Source organism: Strongylocentrotus purpuratus, unplaced genomic scaffold, assembly GCF_000002235.5.
Source record: "Strongylocentrotus purpuratus isolate Spur 01 unplaced genomic scaffold, Spur_5.0 spur5_scaffold_9, whole genome shotgun sequence".
NCBI lineage: Eukaryota > Metazoa > Echinodermata > Echinoidea > Camarodonta > Strongylocentrotidae > Strongylocentrotus > Strongylocentrotus purpuratus.
This window is the reverse complement of record NW_022145615.1, coordinates 10,713,332-10,737,975: the sequence shown is the minus strand read 5'-3', so window position 1 is coordinate 10,737,975 and position 24,644 is coordinate 10,713,332. Positions and strand designations below refer to the sequence as shown.

Sequence of the window (24,644 nt, the reverse complement as noted above, 5' to 3'; positions counted from 1 at the left end):
GAACTGATTTCACTTTGGGGAAGAAAACAACTAATATAGCTGATTTAAAATCAAAACAAATTTATGTACAATTAATAAAGAAAGATGATTTTAAACCTTTGGTTTTTGAGAGAATTGGAAGGAACTATGGTTTTTCCTGTAAGGAAATAGAAAACATATTTTTAAGACTAAGACAGTGTACACTTAACAGTCGATTAAGAGAGTTTCAGTTCAAACTTATACATAATATATTATATACAAACCATCACCTCTTCCGTTTTGGTCTTGTCTCGACTAACTTATGCTCATTTTGCGAAAAAGATGAAGAAACATATAAACATTTATTCTATACTTGTGAATTTGCACAATCAGTGTGGGAAATGTGCACGAGATTTTTAGACTTTGAAATACATAACTGTAGTTTGGAGGAAATTCTGTATGGGAAAGAGGAGAGAAATAAAGGAAAATATCAATTAATGAATCATGTTTTAATTCTTGTTAAATATCTGATTTATAGAAATAGAGAACTTAAAAAACCACCCTCTTTTAATGAAATAAAGAATAGTATAATAGGGGATAAAGTAGAAGAAAGGAAATTGGCAGCAATGAGGGGAACTCTCACTATTCATTTTTCTAAATGGGAAAACCTGAGTATTAGACAAACAATTGGAACCCAGAGCCAGTCGTCCACCGGTTAAGAGGGGGAGGGGGGATGGGGATAAGGGAGAGGTCGGGTAGGGTAGGGTTAACAAAAAGAGAAAACTTTTCTCTCAGGACAACAGTATAAAAAGAAGTATAAGTTGCTACATTGTTAAAACAAAAAAAAATTGGATTATACAACTGCATATGTTTTTTTTGAAAATATGAATTTTTGTTTCAAATATGATGTATAGGAACTAACTATGTAAGTTTCCTTTGAAGCCGTTTGTAAGACAAAAATTTATACTGATTTATAATGTCATCACATTTGCAGTGAGAGTTACATATGATGATTGTAATTTGTACTATGATTATAATTTGTTTCAAGAGAGAAAAGAATAAAAACTGACCATAAAAAAAAAAAAAAAGTTCATTGTTCGCTAAATAAATAAAAAAAACTTTCTGATCAATTTGCTTTCAAATGATTGTGAAAGAAACTATCAAGGCGCATCGGAACCGTCCAAACTTTGTTGGGGGGGGGGGGATACTCGGGGTATCCTTGAAAGCAGTATCCATTTTACATATAATCTGGTACATATAGCGGGTGCTGTCATGATAGTGTGGTACGGTATGTCACTGAAACAGCTCCCGTAGGATTTTTGTGCCAAAGTTGTTGCATTTTTGGATTCATTGGGGTCCAAGCTATCAGAAATTGATGGGGTTCAAATTTTCCCGAAGACACCAACTTTCCCTATTGCGCGTTATTATATGCCATTTTGGCGCCCAATATGGACACCCCAGGAAATGAAGGAGGGGTCTGAAAATTTGAACCCCATAATTTTTTGGCCAATTGGGACCCTTTTGAAGCCAAAACAGCAACAACAACAACAAAAAATCAACTTTGGCAAACAAATCCTACGGGATTACATACCATACCGCACTATGAAGGGGGGTATCAACGGGCCCGGCAAAATGGGCCGAAACTATATTAAACAAAAACTATTAAAAAACACACAAGCATTTGCTTTCACTGACCTTTAGCGTGTATCTGCACATGTCAAAACAAGAAGTTACTGGCAAGAAGAAGCTTTCATAGTCAAGTTAAATGTTTTAATACTTTGTATCCGTCAAGCAAATGCTTCCGATGACAAGCATATTTCATGTACATGTATTTTGCTTGGAAACATAAACACGAAAACAAGGCTTTTACTATTAAACGTCTATCCACTACAGGCTTAGGAGTATTCATATTAGCAGGACACGCCCCCCCTCTCTCTCTCTCTCTCTCTCTTCCTCCCTCTCTCTCGCTCTCTCTCTCTCCCTCTCTCTCCCCCTCTCGCTCTCTCTCTCTCCCTCCCCCTCTCTCTCTCTCTCCCCCTCTCTCTCCCCCTCTCGCTCTCTCTCTCTCTCTCTCTTTGTGGACACTACATTGGATGGGATGGTGCTGTAACAGTTTGAATTTGTCTTTATATTTCAGTTAGTAAATTTCTCATCTCTTCCTTATCCATTATTACATATTCATTTATATATTTGCATTCTTCATTTGCATATTCATTTTCCCTGCTCATGTTCCCATTTCATTCACCTTCTTACAGCACAGTCTTTCAGTTGCACTACTGCCACACCTTATTTTCCTCTCTCTCCTTCAAACCAATTCCCTTTGTTGTCTTCTCATTCTCTATGCATGGTTGCCTTTTCCTGCCCTAGCAACATGTACTTTCTCTTCTCTCATTCGTTCTCTTTGTCTCTCACCTTTGCTCTATCTAGCCTGTTCACCTCATTCGTTTCTCTTATCACATGACTTTCCCATGATTGGTTTATTTTGTTATGATGCCTGATTTGTACTAAGAGACATGTTATAATTGTGACCCGGCACCACAAAACCAACAAAAAGTCGCAACCAGCGATTCTCCGTAATCAGCTAAAATGTCAATTTAGGTGAAAAAAATAGATTTTTGTTTTTTTGCATTTTCTGAAAGAGTGGTCTTTTCTGTACCTAGTATCAAAATTTGGAAGTCTAAAACATAGTAGAAGATGTGTTTTAAACGGTTTTTCTAGACCAGTTTTTTTCGCACAGCCTTCGGTCTCTTCCAAAATTTGATCACTTTTCCCGAGCGAAATTATCGTAGTCCGGAAATGGTCGGTCGTTGCTAACGGGTCGTGCTACGCGGGCTGTGATTGGTCCGTTATAGCAATCAGTGCGGCGCGCCATTTTGTTTGTATCCGCTTTCACATCCGAGTTCCAGATTTGCGTTCGTCTTATATTTTCCGTTAACGACTTCAAGTAGCTTGAGTTGTTGCATTTTCAAACTTGTGATAAAGGATGAGAAAGAGTTGTTGCATTTTAAACTTGTGATAAAGGATGAGAAAGAGTTGTTGCATTTTTAAACTTGTGATAAAGGATGAGAAAGAGTTGTTGCATTTTAAACTTGTGATACAGGATGAGAAAGAGTTGTTGCATTTTCAAACTTGTGATAAAGGATGAGAGAGAGTTGTTGCATTTTTAAACTTGTGATACAGGATGAGAAAGAGTTGTGACATTCCCTAAATAATTTTGTTTTCATTTCTGTGCTTCCAAATTTATTCTCCCATAAGAGTTTTGAAATCAAGTTCTTATTGTAAACACACATTCACACTCTTGATATCATCATTTTGCTTAGAGCTATCATAATTCTCCCCCTTCTTTTCCCTCTCTGTCTCTCTCTCTCTCATTCTTTCTATTTTTCGTTATTCTATGTTGGTGTCTTTACTGTGTGTCTCCTGTATGGTGGCCCTGAAGGGACATCGCGAATAGACTAAATCGTGAAAAATATGCGATAAAATTCACGATATCGTCAATTTTATCGCATATTTTTCACGAAGAAATTCACGAAATTGACGATATCGTGAACTTTATCGTGAACTTTTCACGATGAAATTGACGATATCGTGAATTTTATCGTGAAAAGTTCACGATATAAAGTTCACGATATCGTCAATTTTATCGTGTACTCTATCGTGTACTCTATCGTGTACTCTCCTGACGGGCGCTACGTAAACAAAACCAGCCCTAGCTGGGGGAGACAGAGAGAAGGAAAAAAGGGAAAGGGAAAGAGAAGATAAAAGGAAAAGGAAAGAAAGAATAAGAAGAAGAAAAGAGGGAAACGGGGGGGGGGGGTGAAGGGCTCTTGCCTCCTCACCCCCCCCCCCCGCCAAAAAATAAATAAGGAGAGAGAGAAGGGAAAGGGAAAGGGAAAGAAAATATAAAAGGAAAGAAAGAAGAGGAAGAAGGAAAGAGGGAAACAGGGGAAGGGCGAAAGGCTCTTACCTCCCCCCCCCCCGCCAAAAAAATAAATAAGAGAGAGAGAGAGAGAAGGGAAAGGGAAAGAAAGAAGAGGAATAAGAGGGAAACAGGGGAAGGGCGAAGGGCTCTTGCCTCCTCCCCCCCCCCCGCCAAAAATAAATAAGAGAGAGAAGGGAAAGGGAAAGAAAATATAAAAGGTAAGAAAGAAGAGGAATAAGAAGGAAAGAGGGAAACGGGGGAAGGGCGAAGGGCTCTTGCCTCCTCCCTCCCCACCCCCGCCAAAAAAATAAATAAGAGATAGAGAGAGAAGGGAAAGGGAAAGGGAAAGAGAAGATGAAAGGAAAGAAAGAAGAGGAAGAAGAAGAAGAAAAGAGGGAAACGGGGGCGAAGGGCTCTTGCATCCCCCCGCCCAAAAAATAAATAAGAGAGAGAGAGAGAGAAGGGAAAGGGAAAGAGAATAAAAAAAGGAAAGGAAGAAGAATAAGAAGAAAAGAGGGGCTCTTGCCTCCTCCCCCCCCCTCCCGCGCCAACAAATAAATAGGAGAGAGAGAGAGAGAGATAGAGAGAAGGGAAAGGGAAAGGGAAAGAAAATATAAAAGGAAAGAAAGAAGAAGAAGACGGAAAGAGGGAAACGGGGGAAGGGCGAAAGGCTCTTACCCCCCCCTCCCGCCGTAAAGGGAAAGAGAAGGGAGAGGGAAAGAAAATATAAAAGGAAAGAAAGAAGAGGAAAAAGAATAAGAAAAGATGGAAACAGGGCGAAGGGCTCTTGCCTCCTTTCTTTTCTTTCTTTTCCTTTCTTTCCTATTCTCCCTCTTTTTCGTTTTTCTCTTTCTTTCTTCTCTTTCCCTTTCCTTCTCTCTCTCTCTCTCTCTTATTTATTTTTTGGCGGGGGGCGGGGGGACGAGGCAAAAGCCCTTTGCCCCCGTTTCCCTCTTTTCTTCTTCTTCCTCTTCTTTCTTTCCTTTTATCTTCTCTTTCCCTTTCCCTTTCCCTTCTCTCTCTCTCTGATTTATTTTTTGGCGGGGGGGGGGGGGAGGGGGGCAAGAGTCCTTCGCCCTTCCCCCGTTTTCCTCTTTTCTTCTTCTTCCTCTTCTTTCTTTCCTTTTATCTTCTCTTTCCCTTTCCCTTTCCCTTCTCTCTCTCTCTCTGATTCATTTTTTGGCGGGGAGGAGGGGGGGGGGGGAGTGAGGAGGAGGCAAGAGCCCTTCGCCCCCCCCGTTTCCCTCTTTTCTTCTTATTATTCTTTCTTTCCTTTTATCTTCTCTTTCCCTTTCCTTTTTTTCCTTCTCTCTGTCTCCCCCAGCTAGGGCTGGTTTTGTTTACGAAGCGCCCGTCAGGAGAGTACACGATAGAGTACACGATAGAGTACACGATAAAATTGACGATATCGTGAACTTTATATCGTGAACTTTTCACGATAAAATTCACGATATCGTCAATTTCATCGTGAAAAGTTCACGATAAAGTTCACGATATCGTCAATTTCGTGAATTTCTTCGTGAAAAATATGCGATAAAATTGACGATATCGTGAATTTTATCGCATATTTTTCACGATTTAGTCTATTCGCGATGTCCCTTCAGGGCCACCATATTTATCACAAGTTTGAAAATGCAACAACTCAAGCTACTTGAAGTCGTTAACGGAAAATATAAGACGAACGCAAATCTGGAACTCGGATGTGAAAGCGGATACAAACAAAATGGCGCGCCGCACTGATTGCTATAACGGACCAATCACAGCCCGCGTAGCCCGACCCGTTAGCAACGACCGACCATTTCCGGACTACGATAATTTCGCTCGGGAAAAGTGATCAAATTTTGGAAGAGACCGAAGGCTGTGCGAAAAAAACTGGTCTAAAACTCATCTTCTACTATGTTTTAGACTTCCAAATTTTGATACTAGGTACAGAAAAGACCACTCTTTCAGAAAATGCAAAAAAACAAAAATCTATTTTTTTCACCTAAATTGACATTTTAGCTGATTACGGAGAATCGCTGGTTGCGACTTTTTGTTGGTTTTGTGGTGCCGGGTCACATTTTATCTGTTTATATGCTTGTGTATTTATCTATTTTGTTTCTGATGCTGTTATTTGTTATTATTATTACCAAACAGGGCCTCATGGAAGACCACCAATTTGGTGATATGTGCCACCCTGTAAAAATGTCAGAAATAAATAAAATATAAATAAATAAATGATGGGTCAAAACAGTTTTAAATACATTCAATAAGATTGGGTGTTCTGGAATCAATACACCAGTTGACAAAGACTTTAAACAAATCAAATCTCCTATTAATTATTGATCCTGACTGAAATGTTGATCTGATGATCTAAATCCCTCGGATTGATGCGAACGGTCATTTTTTCCGGGGTCAACGATTGACCCAAACGACACGAGTTTTTTTTTTTTTGGGGGGGGGGGGGGGGGGGAGAGGGGGGGGGGGGTCAATATAAGAGCAACATACTTAGATTCAGCCCAAACATTTACCTGCGGAATGCAACATTTCAACCATTCTCCATCAAAAATTGGATTTAAATTGGATCGAAATCGTCGCTGCTCACTAAAATTTCAAGTTTGTTACAGAAATCAGGCTTATGGTCAATTTGAGTTTAAGTGGCCAAATTGGCGGGAGTGGTCAAAATGCTGTAAAATCGATGAACGGGATGGATTTTTCTGGAAGCAGCGCCTATGCGGACATTGAATTTTGGTATCAATAACCAATATATTCATTAGTTCTGAGTTATTATTTTCCCCCGATGTTGAATCCCTAAATATTATGCAAATGGCCATTCTTTAAACCAAAAATTTACCAAATTGACCAAAACTTCAAGAGTGCCGTCAAGAAGACTGTTATTTTTTAGAATCAGCACAACAAATCTTACCTTCGATTGGTTTATTAAATCTTCCCGATCATAAACTCTGCTAGAGTCAAAGTCCTTTTGAATTCTTCCCTCCTCACTTCGGATGTCAAATCCCACAAATCAAATGATTCTGACTCAAGATTTGGCCTAATTTCGGACAAAAATCAATACAATTGGACATTTTGGGCCAAAAAGTGACCAACGTGACCACCTTGTTGTTGATGATGGTCAGTTTGACCACTTTCTTTGCATCAGGGCTCACTCTTACATAGATTGGGCTCATCAAATCTTCTTTGCTGATAATGACAATTGGGAAAATTACAGCTAACCGAAAGTGACCATAAGGGTCAGTTTTGGCAAAAAAAAGTGGCTAAAATTATTATCACGAGTAGGTTCAATCATTTTTGGTTTCAGCGCAAAATTTTACCCCGGATAAGCTTTTTATACCTTCCCATCCAAATTTTTTGATTAAAGCCCCTTAACTCCTAGGGTTCGAACAATCAATAGGGAGTTTTCGCCAGCTCAACGCGGACAGAGAATCTGTGATTCGTGTGCAAAATCGAGAAACTACTATAGTAACAGCGGGATGACCGAGCGGACGGAGAATCTGCGATTCGTGCGCAAAATCGAGAAGCTAGTATAGTAACAGCGGGATGACCGCTGAGGTACTGAGATCCACAACGGGTTTTGGCCAAGAAGAAGAAGAAGAAAAAGAAGAAGAAGAAGAAGAAGGAGAAGAAGAAAAAGAAGAAGAAGAAGAAGAGGGAGGAGGAGGAGGAGGAGGAGGAGGGGAGGAGGAGGAGGAGGAGGAGACAAAAAGAAGGAAAGGTGAACTAGGAGAATAATTAAGAATGTCCATTTGTTCGGCTGGCAAATTCATCTTCCGATCTGTCCGTGTGTCTTATTTGTATATCACACGGCTCTTTCTTTCTCTCATTTCATCACCCTTTCTCTCTCTCTCTCTCGTATTATCCTTTTATCATTCTCTTTCTTCCCCTATCATCTCCCCCCCCCTCTCTCTCTCTCTCTCTCTCTCTCGCTCTCGCTCGCTCTCACTCACGGCCCCCTATACAGTATATCCACACTTACATCAATATTCCTTATGAATCTTTATTCTGATTATTTCTTTCTTATTATTATCATTATTATTATTATTGTTTCATGAAGCTATCAATTCATTGATTGATATTACCATCATTTACCATCATCAACGTTATCACTTTTTTTTTAAGATAAACGATTCGCCATTAACACGTAATTACACGGTTTACACACAGATGAATTTAAGCCAAATGAAAATTTACATAGGATAGCATGATTTTATTTCAGTCGCACATGAAAGTTATCAATTTATATATCATCATGATCATATTCATAGGTCTACCAGTATTTATTCGTAGGTCTTGTATAAAACATTAACAAGTAATAGATACAAATACAAAAGATTACGAGCTAAATAAATAGGGAATCTAAGTCAACCTTATCCACTTAATGAAAGTAATGTAGGAAGGTCCAACGTGATCTACCCCTGTTTGTAAAATAAACATTAATTAGAATTGCGTGAATGATAGACACAATAAAACAAGAAGGTATCTGCCCTCAAGTTTGTTTAATAAAAAGTAAGTGACAAATGCTTTAGAAATGTCTAAAATAAGGATATGTGCTCATATGTTCATGAATGGTTATTTACATTTCATATGAAATACAAGTTGATATGGCCAATGAAATTAAACTGTAGTTTATTCAGACGACACTATAAATGTCACTGTACTCATCAGCGGCAGATATATAGCAGATTCTGCAAGGCAAGTGTCGGCAGTGTTCCGAAAAATCTCTTTCAAGCGGAAAACGTGAACTTAATAAATACGTTAGGATATGTTAGGTTAAGAAGAGAGAACACGAAAGGATTTGACCAAGTACACCAGTGGTATTGATGGTCACTCTAGAAAAGATACACAGGAACATCTGGTACCCCATGGAAGAATATTGTAATCAAATCTAAAAATATAAATGGACTATCCACTTCTACGATTTACTACACGTTGAAAATTAGCTAAAATACAGATAACAAACGGTTATGTACGGACCAAGACGGGTATGTCATGCCTGTATTTCCTGATTGTAAAGAAAGCGGAAGCTACAACAAGTGCGAGTAGTCCTAGAACCCCAAAGGCAATACCAACACCCCGTCCCGATGACCCGGAGGTTCTTCCCTTGAGCTGGTCATATTCGCCTGCTTCCACACCTGCAGACAGGACTCGCTGTCTTCTGTTCCCCGGAAGAAGTGGACGCATATTCCCACTGATCTGATTCCCGTTCCTTCCGAAGACGACAGACAGGACACTGTCGACGTCGTTGATGTCCATATCCATCTCCACGTCGACGTCGGATACTTCTTCGGAAGAGGAGCCGGGACTCGTGTAGCCCAGGGAACTTCCCGCAATGCTTGGACCACCGAAACTTGGACCAGAAAAGCTTGGACCTGTTCCTTGGTTTACTGGAAAATCGAACATGGTCTGTTTCTGTGGAGGCCCAGCATGCTTTTGCACTGACTTCGCTTCGATGTGGGAAACTGGATTGCTACTTACTTCAGCGACGATACAGAACGCTGAGAATAAAATTGAAAACGAGAGACCGTCATTAATCTATATTTTTATCAAGTTCCTAATCGATAAACAGATGATTTGCGAATGATGTACACAAAATTGTTCTTATAAAAAAGCGCTTTACCAGTTACATCATGCCCGAACAAAGCGCTCACAGAGTTATTATGCCGGTCATTGAAATCTGATACAATTTCTGCTTTAAAAGCTTGTAATTTTAATATGTTAATTAGACTTATAAGTAAGTCACATTGCCAAACTAACCAATACCTAACCTGGGGGGGGGGGGGATAATGGCATTTCGTGTCTGGTCTGTTGTTGGTCTAATGTCGCTCTTGAGTTACCTGCTCCTTCGATGTTTGTTGCATTAATCTTTAACAATTTCTGTCTTTACTCCAAACAAAATGACAATTTTTATATACAATGAAAGTTGAAACTTGCCAGTAAATATACACAATACTTTTTAAAGATACAGTTTTAATATATTTTACCTGGTTACCTGGTTGCCACCGTCAGTTGCTGGCGATTGGCGACCACATCTGCACATCTTATTTTAATGTATTATATAAACTGTTTAATATGCCTTGTGTAATTTTTACTCTGTAAATTGAACAACTTCAACTTTTAGCTGCATGTTCGGTGATTTAAAAAAAAATCTTATTGAACCAATACAATGCAATACAATTGGGTGGGGGGGGGGGGGGGGGGGCTGAGGTATAAGATTGATGGGCGGGGGGGGGGGGGATGGGAGCCCCCATCGATCCTCTCTGTCGACCACCGCACAACTTGGCAAGCTCCTTTACGAGCACTTTTCTAAATATGACTGCAGTATGAATTTTGTTTAAAATGGTTATGTTATCCAACCCACACCGATTTTTATTTGAACTTTGAATCAGATCGCCCCCCAGCACAAAGGTGTAAGTGGCTAGCTCAAAGTGTAACCTCGGACAATGATGTACTACAGAGTGAATTCCTACATATTGACAAGGCAAGTGGATACTCAGCATGGATGAAAAGAGCGAAGGACAGAATAAGAACTAAGCCCCCCCCCCCAAGGAAAGGAAAAAGAAAGTTGAGAACAGAGTAGTCCTTCCTTTTTTAACTCTATATCCTCTCGCTTGAAACGAGTATTCCAAGACAAGGAAATTGGTGTTGCCTTCAGAAGCCCTAACACAACAGAAGTAGGTTGGTCCATCCAAAAGACCAAATTCCAAGAGAGGAAAAGACAGGCATTGTGCACAAGACCACTAGCACAGACGGTAACAATTCCTATGTTGGGGGAAACTGGCAGAACTCTTAATGAGCGATTAAAAGAACATAAAAGAACCCTCAGATCCTGTTATCCTGTTAAAAGCTGACTTAATTTTGATCTGTTATTCTTTTATATTGATGTTTGTTGGAAGCTTAGAGAATAAAAATCAATCAATCAATCATATTGAATAACCATTCCATTCACAGCTTTAGCTGAACACGCCCTCAACACAGGACATACTATTGGATGGGATGATGCCCTCATTGTTGACTTTGAAAGCAACGTCTGGCTATAAAAAAGGTGAAAGAGTCAATATGGTTTATATAGGATTAATCCTACACTAAACGGGGATCCCTATAATAATAATAATAATAATAATACACAATATTTATATAGCGCAATCAAACACTCAAGGCGCTTGGAAATATTAGTCACCTATCTTTGGTCTATTGATAGCAAGACACCTGGCAGCACTGAGAAAACGTGTGACTGATCACTTGGCTTGAGAAAGTCCACAGGAGTGGACGGAACTTCATGGTTCATAGAAGCTCTAAACATTACATTATCATTTATGAAAATTGTATGTCAGTACTGAGTATTAATTATACAACAGATATTTTTTAGAAAGTAGCTTTATGAGGTAAGTAGCCATTTTTAATTCAAGTTTGTTTGAAATCCAATGAAAATATTCAATAAAATCCGAAACAATATGTCGCAAGCGCTAAGAAATCTCAAATCATGTCTGTTAAAATACCTTCATGCTACTTAATTCAAATTCAAATCATGTCACATGTAGGTAAAAAGGGTGCGCTAAAAACTCATAATGCATTAAACCCTAAAAATTAACTGGGGAAAGGGTCGATTTATGTATAATAATATGACTTGTATAGTGCATACCATACTATGCTATAATTATAACGTATCTATTCTTTGATACAAAAGATCTTAGGAAATTATCACCTTGATTTCAACCCCTGCAGGCTTCATCAGGGCATAGAGTATTTCAAGGCTCATTTCCAATACGTACACATTTTCCTTATCTGGTTGGAGTTTGGCAAATATAGATTAACGTCTTGCCAAAGGAGGTTATAGTGCTGTGGCAGGGATTCGAACCCTGTTAACCTTGTGGTTCACTGTGCAGAGACTTGTCCAGTAGATCTTCAACACCTATATCCTAGATTGTATTGGAAAATATCACTTCTTAAATCTCTCCATTAAAATTACAATTAAAGACAAATAGTTCTTACCTGCAAGAATGCAACACATTTGCCATGTCGAAGAAGCCATTGTGAATTTCTCTCTTTTTAGAGCACGGTATTGCTTTACGAAGTAAGTATAGAGTGAGAAACGAATCACTGCTGACTGCTTGGTTTTCCTAATACTCTTAATTCACCTTTGAAATCAGGAACGAATTATGAAGAACATTCTGAGATTCTCTGCTTTTATACTTTTCGTCTGAAGGTACATTTACCACATATCCCATTCTTAAAGTGTTTCCCCATCAACATGAATAACAGTTGATGGATTTGAGAGTGTCTTTGATATGTTCATACGAGTCTAACACGTCCTCCAAGTTCTTGGCATCTCTTTCTTCATCCAGTCAACCTCCTAACCTTCACTCTACCCGTCTTGAAAAACTATGATCTTCAAGAGAAGACAACCTTCATGACGCTTTAATTATCTCTGAAAGAAAAGGGCCAATATTTGATGATAACTGTGTTTGATTCTTTTTTTGCATGTTGACATCCACAATGGACATAAGCCATACAGACATTGTAAATTGGGAATGACAGTTAAATACCACCTCACATATTGTTCGCCAAGACAATATCGGCGATAATGTCTAAACTATAGTTGCTAACTTGCCCTGGCATCAATTCTTGTTCGAGTGCCAGGGCTGCAGAAACACAAACGCGAACACAGTTCAAGAGTTCATTAACTCGTCGGGCTCGTAGAGGGCAGCGTTCTGTTCATTTAATTCAATTCAGAATGGTATTGAATATAATTATGTCTCGCATCTTAAGTTAAATTGTGCACAACTAATACACGCCCACGTGATGTCAATTGACCAATCGGATTGCTTACATTTTAAAACCCGTCTTATAACATTTAATAGTAAGAGCCATATTTATACAAACAATATAGACCCTACTCACGACATTTTGGTCACTTTCGGTCCGGTGTAACTTTTCCAATTGTGCTGTTATCAGCAAAGAAGATTTTTATAAGCCCATTCTATGTAAACAAAAAAATGAGCCCTGGTGCAAACGAGTGGTCAAACTGATCCTTATCAACAACAATCAGTGATTTCAAGTTGGTTGTTAGTGTTAGTGTTTAGAGCAGTCAAGAGCTCTTAAATCGAGCAAAAAAATTGCAGATTTTTTTTGTTTTCATACGTTTTTATTCATTTCTCTCATAAAGAAAATTTTACATAATTTATAACATTGTATTCAAACTAACAAAATAATTTTCACATAGGTCTAAATAAATTTGCAAGTGAACTTTTACATTTACATACAAGGTTACAACTAAGGTTACACATTTAAAGATGAAAAATATTCACATAAACAAAATTATTAAAAAAAAAAAAAAAAATCGCAAATAAAGTTTGTACTATTCTCTCGACCGGTTTGCTTATAAATCTCAAACTCTTTCTTTTCTTTTCCACAATATTTTCTTTTCCTCTTAAATTTCCTTTAGAGAAAAAAAATATATAAACAAAAACAAAGAGCTAGACAACACCTACTACCCCCGCCCCACACAACATTTAAACACATACCAAGTACAACAGTATACAAAACACACACCAACATAGAACGAACAAACAAACAAAAGAAAAAGAGAAGAAGAGCAAAAAGAAGAAGAAAAAAGAAGAAAAATAAATAAAAATAAAGCAAAGGTAGAGAAGAGAGGAGGGTCTGGAAGTTGTATATTGAGAAAATTAAAAACAGAAAACATTTATTCTAAACTTTCCAAGGCTTCCCATTTCCTTAAATGAATTGAAAGGGTGTCTCTTTCCAATGACAGTTTTTTCTCTTAATTTCTATTTTCCAATAATCTATATTCTGTTTCGTTTGCTTTTGTAGGGTTTCCCTTCTCTCTACTGTGGAAAATCATACATTTAATCAAAATCATAATGTGGTTCAATAATTGCTCTGTTTTTAAAGTACTGTCATCTATTCCTATATGAATTTCTTTCCACTGATAATTTCTTCAGAATTGGTAAATTAAGTCTATCAGCACATTTCTCCCAGTCTTCCTTTATTGTATTACATTCAAAGAATACATGTTGATAAGTTTCTTCAAAATATTTGCAAAATGAGCACAACCCGAACCTGAATATATGTAAATGATGATTTGTAAATAAAATATTATGCAACAGTTTGAACTGAAATTCTCGCAGTTTACTACCTAAGGTACACATCCTTGGTTGAACAAATATCTTTTCTAATTTTTTCTTGAAATATTATAAAGTGACATTAAATTGCCGCCTGCCGAGTTTGTTTCTACATTCTTTTTAATTTGACTCTTATGTACCATTTTTGCAGTTAAATATTCAAGGAAAAACAAAATATTGAGGAATTTTCTATATAGAAAACTTCCCCAATTGGTGCCTGTTGGTCCCCCATGATCATCTATTTCTTATGTTATTTGAGAGCTGAGTTGATGAGATAGCCACCTGTCAGTGACCTCGCTGTGTGGTCCAATCCCTCCAAGCCACACTAGTGTTGATAAGCTGTAAAGGATCGACGGCTTTATGTCCTCTTCGAGAGACCTGGTAATGAGGATTAATGCCTTACCAAAGGGCACTAGTGCATCACCTTGGTTTCGAACCCAAGGGTGGTGGAAGAGATATGATGGAGGTATGATGTAGGTACGGTGGTGGTGGTAGAGGTTAGGTGGTGGTAGAGGTAGGGTGGTGGTAGAGGTTAGGTGGTGGTAGAGGTAGGGTGGTGGTAGAGGTAGGGTGGTGGTAGAGGTAGGGTGGTGGTAGAGTTTGGGTGGTGGTAGAGGTAGGGTGGTGGTAGAGGTAGGGTGATGGTAGAGGTATGGTGGTGGTAGAGGTAGGATGTAGGATGGTGGAAGAGGTAGGGCGGTGGTAGAGGTAGGGTGGCGGTAGAGGTAGGGTGGTGGTAGAGGTATGGTGGCGGTAGAGGTAGGATGTAGGATGTAGGATGGTGGAAGAGGTAGGGCGGTGGTAGAGGTAGGGTGGTGGTAGAGGTATGGTGGCGGTAGAGGTAGGATGTAGGATGTAGGATGGTGGAAGAGGTAGGGCGGTGGTAGAGGAAGGGTGGTGGTAGAGGTAGGGTGGCGGTAGAGGTAGGGTGGTGGTAGAGGTAGGGTGGTTGTAGAGGTAGGTTGGTTGTAGAGGTAGGGTGGTGGTAGATGTTGTGTGGTTGGGTGGTTGTAGAGGTGGGGTGGTTGTAGAGGTAGGGTGGTTGTAGAGGTAGGGTGGTGGTAGATGTTGTGTGGTTGGGTGGTTGTAGAGGTAGGGTGGTGGTAGAGGAAGGGTGGTGGTAGAGGTTGGGTAGTTGTAGAGGTAGGGTGGTGATATAGGAAGGGTGGCGGCATAGGTAGGGGATGGTAGAGGTAGGGTGGTTGTAGAGGAAGGGTGGTTGTAAAGGTAGGGTGGTGGTAGAGGTAAAGTGGTGGAAGAGGCAGGGTGGTCTTTTTCTTTTTTTTTCTTCTTCTTCTTGTTATTTTTCTTCGTAATTCTTCTCGCGGGTCCTCTTCTTATTGAAGGCCATCTTCTTCTTAATTCTTTCTTTTTTTCAGTTTAATTGCATGTCTATTCATGACTGAAAAAAATGTAAATAAAATTGTCGTGTCATTATTATTTTAGATGATAAAGTGACGTCGTTAACTATGTAGGCCATTTTCTTTATTCTTTTTCCGTCTTGTATTGTTGTTGCATTTTAGCATTGCATTTGGGCCTCGAATGGCGGAATTGTTTTTGAATAATTGATACACATCGCTATGCCTACATGATTATTTGCTTGCATTTTCCCAACACTGCATTCAATTCAATTCTATTCAATTTTTCTTTTCTTTTCAACAAAGCATTACAAATCAATTATAAAAATTTACAACAAATGTAGAAATACATATTAGAAACAGAGGGGCCCACTAAAAAGTAATGCTTGAAGTGTAAACACCTCAAATGATACTTAAGAATAATGAGTAACTATTTTAACAAGCCCGTAACTACAAAAGGAACTACGAGATAGGGGGAAAAAAGGGGGGGGGGGGAGGGGTGCTAAATTATTTTAATCATAGTAGAAATAAATTCGGTTCTCAACAATTATACTAAATTAATAGAGGTGTTCACGCCATGGCTCATTCACACGGAGAAAAAGAGGTTTGAATTTACTCCATATAAAGGGAGTAAATGCTTGTCGCATAAGTGACACCCATCAGGGATTAAATTCAATCCCCAATGTAGCGAGTAAGTTTACACCCCACAAGAAGGTGTAAATTTGCACCCCAATATTATGATTTTACTCCCTTTAAGGAGTGATTTTTTTTACCCAATGGTGCTTAATTAACACCTTTTGGTTCCATTTTCATGAAAAATGGGTTCAAATTTACACCCTATATGATCGATTCCACACCCTGTGTGGAGTAAATGCCCTTCTTATACACAGCATCAACCAATTGATCATCCCTCAAGCAATCAATTTATCCATGCTTCGCAGTCACCTAACAGTCACTGATTCTTACCCTTCTGACTACGTTTCACTGCTCTAAATATATCAGACAAGAATCTCGAGTTATATGTCGAAAAGCTTTAATGCTTACCTAAACAACAGTTAGTGTGAACTCAACACAAGTGCAGACTGTAAGAACCAACTTAAAGTTAGCATCGGTGAGGCTTGCCTGGATGGACGTATCAGATCAAGTGTAGTGGAAATACCTTAATACACAATGCTGCCTCCCTTAACATCTTTCCTTTACTTACACGTATAAGAAGTAGTAATTATGTACTAGTTAGTAAAACAACACTTCTGCTAATTTCATTAAATTATCAAATATAACCTTTTGGTACAACCATTGCTGTAGTGCATGCGCATATGCACTCACAACAGAAAATGCTTAACCTCTCTTGACCAATCAGAGCTCGTCTGACTAAAATAGGGTGTAAAATTACACCCCTCAAAAGTATTTCCTTGCTATTTCCGTGTTTTACTCCCTAAAAGGTGTAATAGGAGGCGCCCTATTTTTCCAATTTCGTTTTACTCCCCAAGAACACCTTTTATTTCTCTGTGTGTTGAATGAATAATATTGATGATATGTGTATGTCATGCATGATGCATTGCACTTTTGGTCTCCATTGCGATCATTCTCCTCATCTTATTTCTATTCGTTACCAACTCCGAGATATAATGGTTTCATTTTGGCAGGTTTGCAGTTCAGTGAAGAAAAACAAAATAGAATCATATTATTTGTGTACAATAGCGAATTCAGAAGAAATGATTGAAAACCTAATACTTTGACGGTTATACAATAATTAAATTTGCAATGTTTGCCTAAAAAAATGATGTAATAGAATGAATCCCCGAACATAAGGTTGATAATCAGCGTACATTGGTGAGCATTAACCAAACTATCGCTATTTTGTATTCATTTAGGGGGTATTTTCTGACTTTTTCTGTATATACATTTTAAATGTTTCTTCATAGAAAGACATTAAAAGTTCATCGAATTTAAATCATGATAATGCAATGAACCCATGATCATACAGAACAAACTACTGTACAAGTTAAACTGACTTATCATAATTGTTTTAATCATCATACAGAACAAACTACTGTACAAGTTAAACTGACTTATCATAATTGTTTTGATCATCACTATAAACCTGACACTCATCAGGCAACTTGCAAACGAAATGTCGTTTAATACCCTTCAATGTGACGGGAAACGAGGGCATGTACTCTGGCACCGTAGGCATCAACTCACCATTGACAAGAATCGGCTGGCAATGATTATCCTCCGTATGCAACACTTCATCGGCCATGTTTGTAGACCCCTGCGCGTAAGCTAAAACACATAAAATTAACACAATTGCAACGAGTCATTGAATACACAAAATGTTAAATTCAAAATATAATTCTCATTACTTTCGTTCAATGGATTTCGATCTGAATATGTTCGAAGACTATTTAGACTACCGCATCTTCTGCTTTATCTCACTCTCTCTCTCTCTCTCTCTCTCTCTCTCTCCATCTCATCCTTTTCCCCTCCTCTCTTCACATTTTGTCATTCGCTCGGGAAGTTCCCCCGTGCCGTCCCCTGGACTCTTGCCGATGGCCCCGGCGCTGTTGGAGTCCTTGTCGACGTCAAGGCGAAAATTCTGGCGAGCCGAGGCGCTTACGCAAGCGCCTCGGCTTTCTGAATTTTCGCCTCGATGTAGACTACGGACTCCAACAGCGCCAGGCCATCGACAAGAGGCTACGCCACTCCCTACTCAAACCCGTCTTATGTCACTGGTCCGGGAGGGGGTTAACATATTGCTCCGATTGTCTCATTTTCGCTCGCTGGATCACTGCAGCACAAACATAGCTCGTTCGACGTCACTACCAAACTAGCCAATCAGCTGTCAATGACGTCATATTGAATGAGGCGGCAAATATATTTTGTGAAATTATCGAGAAATGGACTATTTCTAATTGCAAACTAGTTGTATTTTTGGATGGAAACGCAGCCATTGTTATCTTGACATTCATTGAATTCATCAGAATAGGGTAAGTTACGTCTCAGATGATTCAAGAGGTCTATTTTGTAGATACATTTTCAATTTCTTAGAATGTTCCACTGCATGGGTGTCGATCCCGGGGGGGGGGGGGGATGGGGGATATATCCCCCCAATATTTCAGGTAGGGGGGATCCTTACGATTTGGCCACTTTTACGACCGATTTAAGAGTTGTTATGAGTTATTACGAGCTATTTACGGTTTGTGACGGATTATAACGAGTTATAACGGTATACTTAAGGCAGAATTCCATGATTTGTTACGAGTTGTCACGGATAACTACGAGCAACCTAAGTGTTAGTTAAGCAGGGCTCCCACTTAGCCGAGTTGTATTAGCGAGTTGTGGTGAGTTGCCTCAAAGAGGCACACGCAATAACTCGCTAACAATTTGGTATGGCTTCGCGTAACTTTTTACAACATTCCACGACTCTCCTCGAAGTCGCGAGCAGTTCCAAAATTTGGAACATGTTACGAGCTACAACGAATCAGCGAAAATTTTGAACATGTTCAAAATGGTCACTGATTCGTTGTAGCTCGAGGTGAATTCATTGTTACTCGAGGTGAACTTGCTAACACTCGTAATATACTCGCATTACTCGTAACAAGCTCGCGCTGCACTGTTCATAAGGTGGCTAGTTGCTATGAGTTATGAAGAGTGCAGCGCGAGCTTGTTACGAGTAATGCGAGAATATTACGAGTGTAGGCGAGTTCACCTCGAATTACAACGAATCGGGGAATTTTTTTGAACATGTTTCAAATTTTGGAATTGCTCGCGACTTTGAGGAGAGTCTTGGAATGTTGTAAAAAGTTACGCTAAGCCATACCGAATTGTTAGCGAGTTATTGCGAGTGCCTCTTTGAGGCAACTCACCACAACTCGCCATAACTCGCTAATACAACTCGGCTAAGTGGGAGCCCTGCTTAACGACCTGTTAACGTGTTGTTACGAATAGTTACGAGTTAGTTACGAGTATTTACGAGTCCTTACGATTTTTAACCAAAAATAACAACTGAAAATGAAGTATTCAAATTTGTAGCTTTTATATACCTTTCCCCAAAAACGTAAACGATACGTAAGAATACTTAAAGCATACGAATCTATTTGTAAAGTACTCGTAACCGCACGTAAAGTGCTCGCAATAACTCGTAACAATCCGTAAAGCCATTGTAATACGACCCGAATGAAATCGTAAACAACACGTAAGCACTCGTAATAATCCGGAAATAATCCGTAAGTAATCCGCAAATAATCCTCAAACAAAATCGTAAACCAACCGAAACAAATCGTTAGAGAAATCTTTAAGAGTCATTTACGTATTCTTGCGAGCAGTTTATGGATGGCAACGTGTTGATGCGAGCGATTTACGATACTTACAGATTGTTACGACCTATTTACGAGTTATTTACGGACAAATAAATCAGTGGACAATCGTAAGAACATTTTTGACATGTCAACAAATTTGCCTATCCATTCACGGATCCTTACGAGTGTCTACGAGTTGTTGCGAGTTGTGACGAGCTATTTACGGATACCATTTACTGATGCTTGCGATTGACTACGAGTTGACGATACGTAAGGACTTGTAAGGAAAATCCGTGTATGTGAAGGGGGTATAAGTAGGAGCCCTGCTTTAATAACTCGCTGGTATCCGTATAACTAGTCACAACTCGCAACAATTCGCAGATTTTTCCGTAAATAGCTCGTAACCATCCGTAAGTATCGTAAACCGCTCGCAACAACACGTAACCAGCTGTAACTTGCTCGCAAGAATCTGTAAGTGACTCGTAACAATGTTTTTTAACGATTTGTTACGGTTAGTTTACGATTTGTGTACGGATTGTTACAGGTTATTTTGAACTTTTTACGTGTAGTTACGAGTACTTAACGAATATATACATATACTTTAGGTATTCTTACAAATTGTTTACGATTTGGGGAAAGGTATAGAAGCTGCAAATTCGAACACATCATTCTTAATTGTTTTTTTTTTTTTGGCTAAAGATCGTGAGGACTCGTAAATACTCCTAACTAACCCGTTACTATTCGTAACAACTCGTAAACAAGCTGTAACTAACACGTTAGTCGCTCATAGTTATCCGTGACAACTCGTAACAAACCATGTAATTTTGCTATAAATAGCTCGTAATGACTCGTAACAACTCTTAAAACGATCGTCAAAGTGGCCAAATCGTAAGGATCCGTGAATTTGTGCAATCCGCAGTACTCATAAGAAAAATCTGTGTATTTGAAGGGGGTATAATACCCCCTTCACATACACAGATTTTCTTTACGAGTCCTTACGGATCGCCAACTCGTAGTCAATCGCAAGCATCCGTGAAAGGAGAGGCAAATTTGTTGACATGTCAAAAATCTTCTTACGATTGTCTACGGAATTATTTGTCCGTAAATAACTCGTAAATAGCTTGTAACATTCCATAAGTATCGTAGAACGCTCGCTACAGTACATATCCATCTGTAAACTGCTCGCAAGAATCCGTAAATGACTAGTAACAATTTTCTTTAACGATTTGTTCCGGTTAGTTTACGATTTGTTTACGGATTATTAACGGATCATTTACGGATTATTAAAGGATTATTACGAGTGCTTATGTGATGTTTACGATTTCATTCGCGTCGTGTTACGATGGCTTTGCGGATTGTTACAAGTAATTGTCAGCACTTAACGTATAGCTACGAGTGCTTTGCGAGTAGACACGTATACTTTACGTATTCTTACGTATTGTTTACTTTTTTTGGGAAAGGTATAAAAGCTGCAAATTTGAACACTTCATTTTCAGCTGTTAGTTTTTGGTTAAACATCGTAAGGACTTTAGATACTCGTAACTAACTCGTAATTATTCGTAACAACACGTAAACACGTAAGTTAATCTAACACGTAAGTTGATCATAGTTATCCATGACAACTCGTAACAAATCGTAGAATTCTACCGTAAGTATATCGTAATAACTTGTAATAATCCGTAACATACCGTAAATAGCTCGTAATAACTCTTAAATTGGTTGTCACAGTGGCCAAATCGTAAGGATCCCTGAAAGATCCGTGAATTTATGCGATCCGTAAAGACTCGTAAGAAAAATCTGTGTATGTGAAGGGGGTATTAGTGGATAGGTTTACAGTTAATATTAAATTATACCTACATTTCAGTTGGCCTACACTTGCATCAAGATGTTACACATCGTAACCTATAATGGTTTCATGCATATAACAACAGGATAGATATATACCGCATTTATTTGCCGTGATCATAAGGACATCATGATATTAAGCAGAACCGCCAAATATTTTTAATTTACCTCCCTTATTAGTGAATTTTGCTCGTAGTCTTTCGACTTGAGCCAGCTTTATCTTGTCTACAAGTATAAAACAATGATGACATATAGTGAAACTATATTTCATTACTTCCTAGGAGAGTTTACCATTACAAGTGTAATCATATTTATTCGAAATAGTCAGGAAAAATGCAGAAATTAATTAAATAAACAGATTTTCCATCTTTGGAAACATGTCATCTGCTGTGACTGGCTGCTATGAAGAAGCTGACCTCTGAAGATTTGTACGAGTTTCATAATTCCTAAATTATAAACATAAGAATGAAGTATAATTTTAATTCAATTTAATAATATGAATTACAAGTCGAAGAGGTCCCTCCCTATTGTGGTGGATTGGCTATTCACAGAAAGATCGATTTCCCTCCCAGTTTCACAGAAGCCGACAAGTTACTTGTCGGACTCTTCATAACTTGTATATTATGTACATGTACACCTTTATAAGCGCTATTTCCATCAATAATTTAGCAAACGGCTGTTTGGAGTACTAATACAGATAAAATATACAATGTACTTCGTGAATGTTTTACATAGGAAGTCTACAATGATGCAAGGAATGGCCATTTGCAAGGGATGGTAGAAAGAAAAGTGACCAGAAATAAACGATGTTCTTTTACACAGAAACATTATTCTTTCAGACATCATAAATGTTGTTTTCCCTTTAATATCCTTCCTTCATTACCTTTTCACTTTGAAAGATGAATACGACGCGAGACACAGCTCTTTAATAAGGACTCGGTACCTCATTTGAATTTTAAATTACTTTTAAATTCTTTGTGTGACTCCACTGCCTGAGCACCTGGGAAATGCTAACCTCTTAGAATTGTACTTCATATTATTAAATTGAATTCAAATTAATGCTGCATGATGGAATTCAAATCACATTTCCAAGATGGTTTTATAATGATTTATGGCTATTTTAAGGTATTGGTGGCTATCTGGGATGCCTTCCCGGGGTTCCGTTTCTTAGAGTTCTAGTATTTTGTTCCTGATTTCAAAGGTTTTTACCGGAAACCATTAAAAATATTTTGTTGCAATCTTTTGGGGGTTGGTGTATATTCAGTAAAAGAAAAGGCCAACAATAATTAGCAACCATAGATGTTAACTGTTAAGAGCGCTATAACCTTTTTGTTAAAAATTTTAATATAATATTGACCATACCTGTAAGCCGTTTTCTTAAGAGTTTCAAGCCATTAGTAAAGATAATTTATGAAATGTAGAGAAACATGCATTTTGGCGCAATTCATGTTATGGGGAAAATTTGGGGGCCGGGGGGGGGGGGGGGGAATCACATTTTTTTCTCTAAATTGTTATGCAAATTATAATCAAGCCTACCCAATGCGATATCATTTTGTAGAGAATTTGTTATTCTCTTTCAAGTCGCAACTCACACATAGTAAAATTGTGGTTATGTTAAACGGTAATCTTAAAAAACTGTTCAATATTATATACACTATTATCTACGGCTATTTTTAAATGTGGCTGCAACGGTTTTTCAGCAAAGTATTTTCCAGGAATTTGACCTTGAATTTTTGCAGGGAGGTCTCCTGAACACGTTGATACCAAAACATGTTTCAATATCTAATGTCTCAAAACCCTCACATTGGACGTTTGCCCACAAGGTAATGGATTTAGCCCGCGATTATGCTCCTAATTAATTAAAATAAATGATTCATTCTAACTCTCACCAATGACGGATGAAGTGCAGAGAAGTAGGAACATGCCTCTCAGGGGAACAGCGGATGTATGTCTCTGCATCTATTGTATAGTCACAAAGAAACAAAATCAAGGGATTCAGCATTGTAAAAGTAATACCGTTTTCTCACTTTTACGAAAAATGATGTAGAAAGATGAAAATGAGTTCCTGGAACGAAATAAATTTGACAAAGAACGCTTTGCCAAATTGGGTCATAATGTTAGGTTGCCATATCAAAATTGAAACTTCTATGAAATGAGAGTTGAATAAAAACTTAACCCCCAAACAAAAATGAGAAAGAAAAAAAAGAGAGATTCCTTTTTAGTAAGTTAGGATGTAAGTTTGATTTTGTATTTCTTTGAAATATACATGTATAAAATTAAGCTATATTGTTATCTAAAACGATCATCCTCATCGAAATCTTTGATTAAACCCCTCCCCCCCCCCCCCATTTGACCCTTGATAAGTCTTACCTTAATAGAAAAGACCTATACTGTGTAGATAATCTTTCACTCGAACAACAATCTTGAAGTTTACACCACCAAAAGTTGTTTTCCAAGCAAGAAACACGTGGAATAGTGCTTATTTGCACACAAATATTAGATGAAAAACGCTTAAAGTGCGATAGGTACATGTATTAATGAACGATGAATGAATTTGGCGGCTGTATGGTTGCAATAGATTTCTGTTTGAGATTTTATAGAGCAGGCGCGTTCCGGTAGAATTAGCATTACACACAATGGCTGGCTAAATTTGTGAGAATATATGAATATGTTTTATACCATCGCACCAATCAGAGAGCTGCATAGTGTTTACCTATACTCCCTTTCATGTTTACATCAATTTTGTGATATATATAAACATTATAAAGGGTCTAAATACGAATTAATATGCAGCGGCGGAAATAGGCTTTCTGAAGGGGGGGGGGGGGGGGGGGGAACCAACGTTTGCGCAAAGCGTGCTGCCAGCGCGTTAGCGCTAGTCCTTCTGGATGTGATTCAAGGGCCCGCCTTCTGGCCCCTATTGTGGTGCAGAGCCTCAGGCGTTCTCGAGTTTTATTAACTCAGAACCTTCAAAATAGCTGTCTTGAGCGATAGAAAGAGATAAACTCTCTAAAAAAAAATTCTACAACAGAGGGTGGTCTTTGGAATCACTTTTGGGGTCCAGGGGTAGATGCCTTGCCGTAGAACCAAACGACGGAGCTCCCAGACGCGTGATTATTTTCCC

General features: G+C 38.5%; 1 protein-coding gene across 1 annotated transcript; it reads right to left on the bottom strand.

The window, feature by feature from the left end:
* Positions 1-8,083: 8,083 nt before the first annotated feature.
* Positions 8,084-11,999, bottom strand: LOC100891531. The gene is made up of 2 exons (XM_003725223.3): positions 11,867-11,999; positions 8,084-9,372 (listed from the first exon to the last, which is right to left on the bottom strand). Exons 1-2 carry the CDS (start codon positions 11,904-11,906, stop codon positions 8,840-8,842), a joined length of 573 nt encoding a protein of 190 aa, XP_003725271.2. The 5' UTR covers positions 11,907-11,999; the 3' UTR covers positions 8,084-8,839.
* Positions 12,000-24,644: the final 12,645 nt, after the last annotated feature.

Coding starts and splice junctions, on each gene's coding strand:
- LOC100891531 (XM_003725223.3), bottom strand. CDS start 11,906: ATGGCTTCTTCGACATGGCAAATGTGTTGCATTCTTGCAG. Junction 9,373..11,866: donor AATGTGTTGCATTCTTGCAG/GTAAGAACTATT, acceptor TTTTATTCTCAG/CGTTCTGTATCGTCGCTGAA.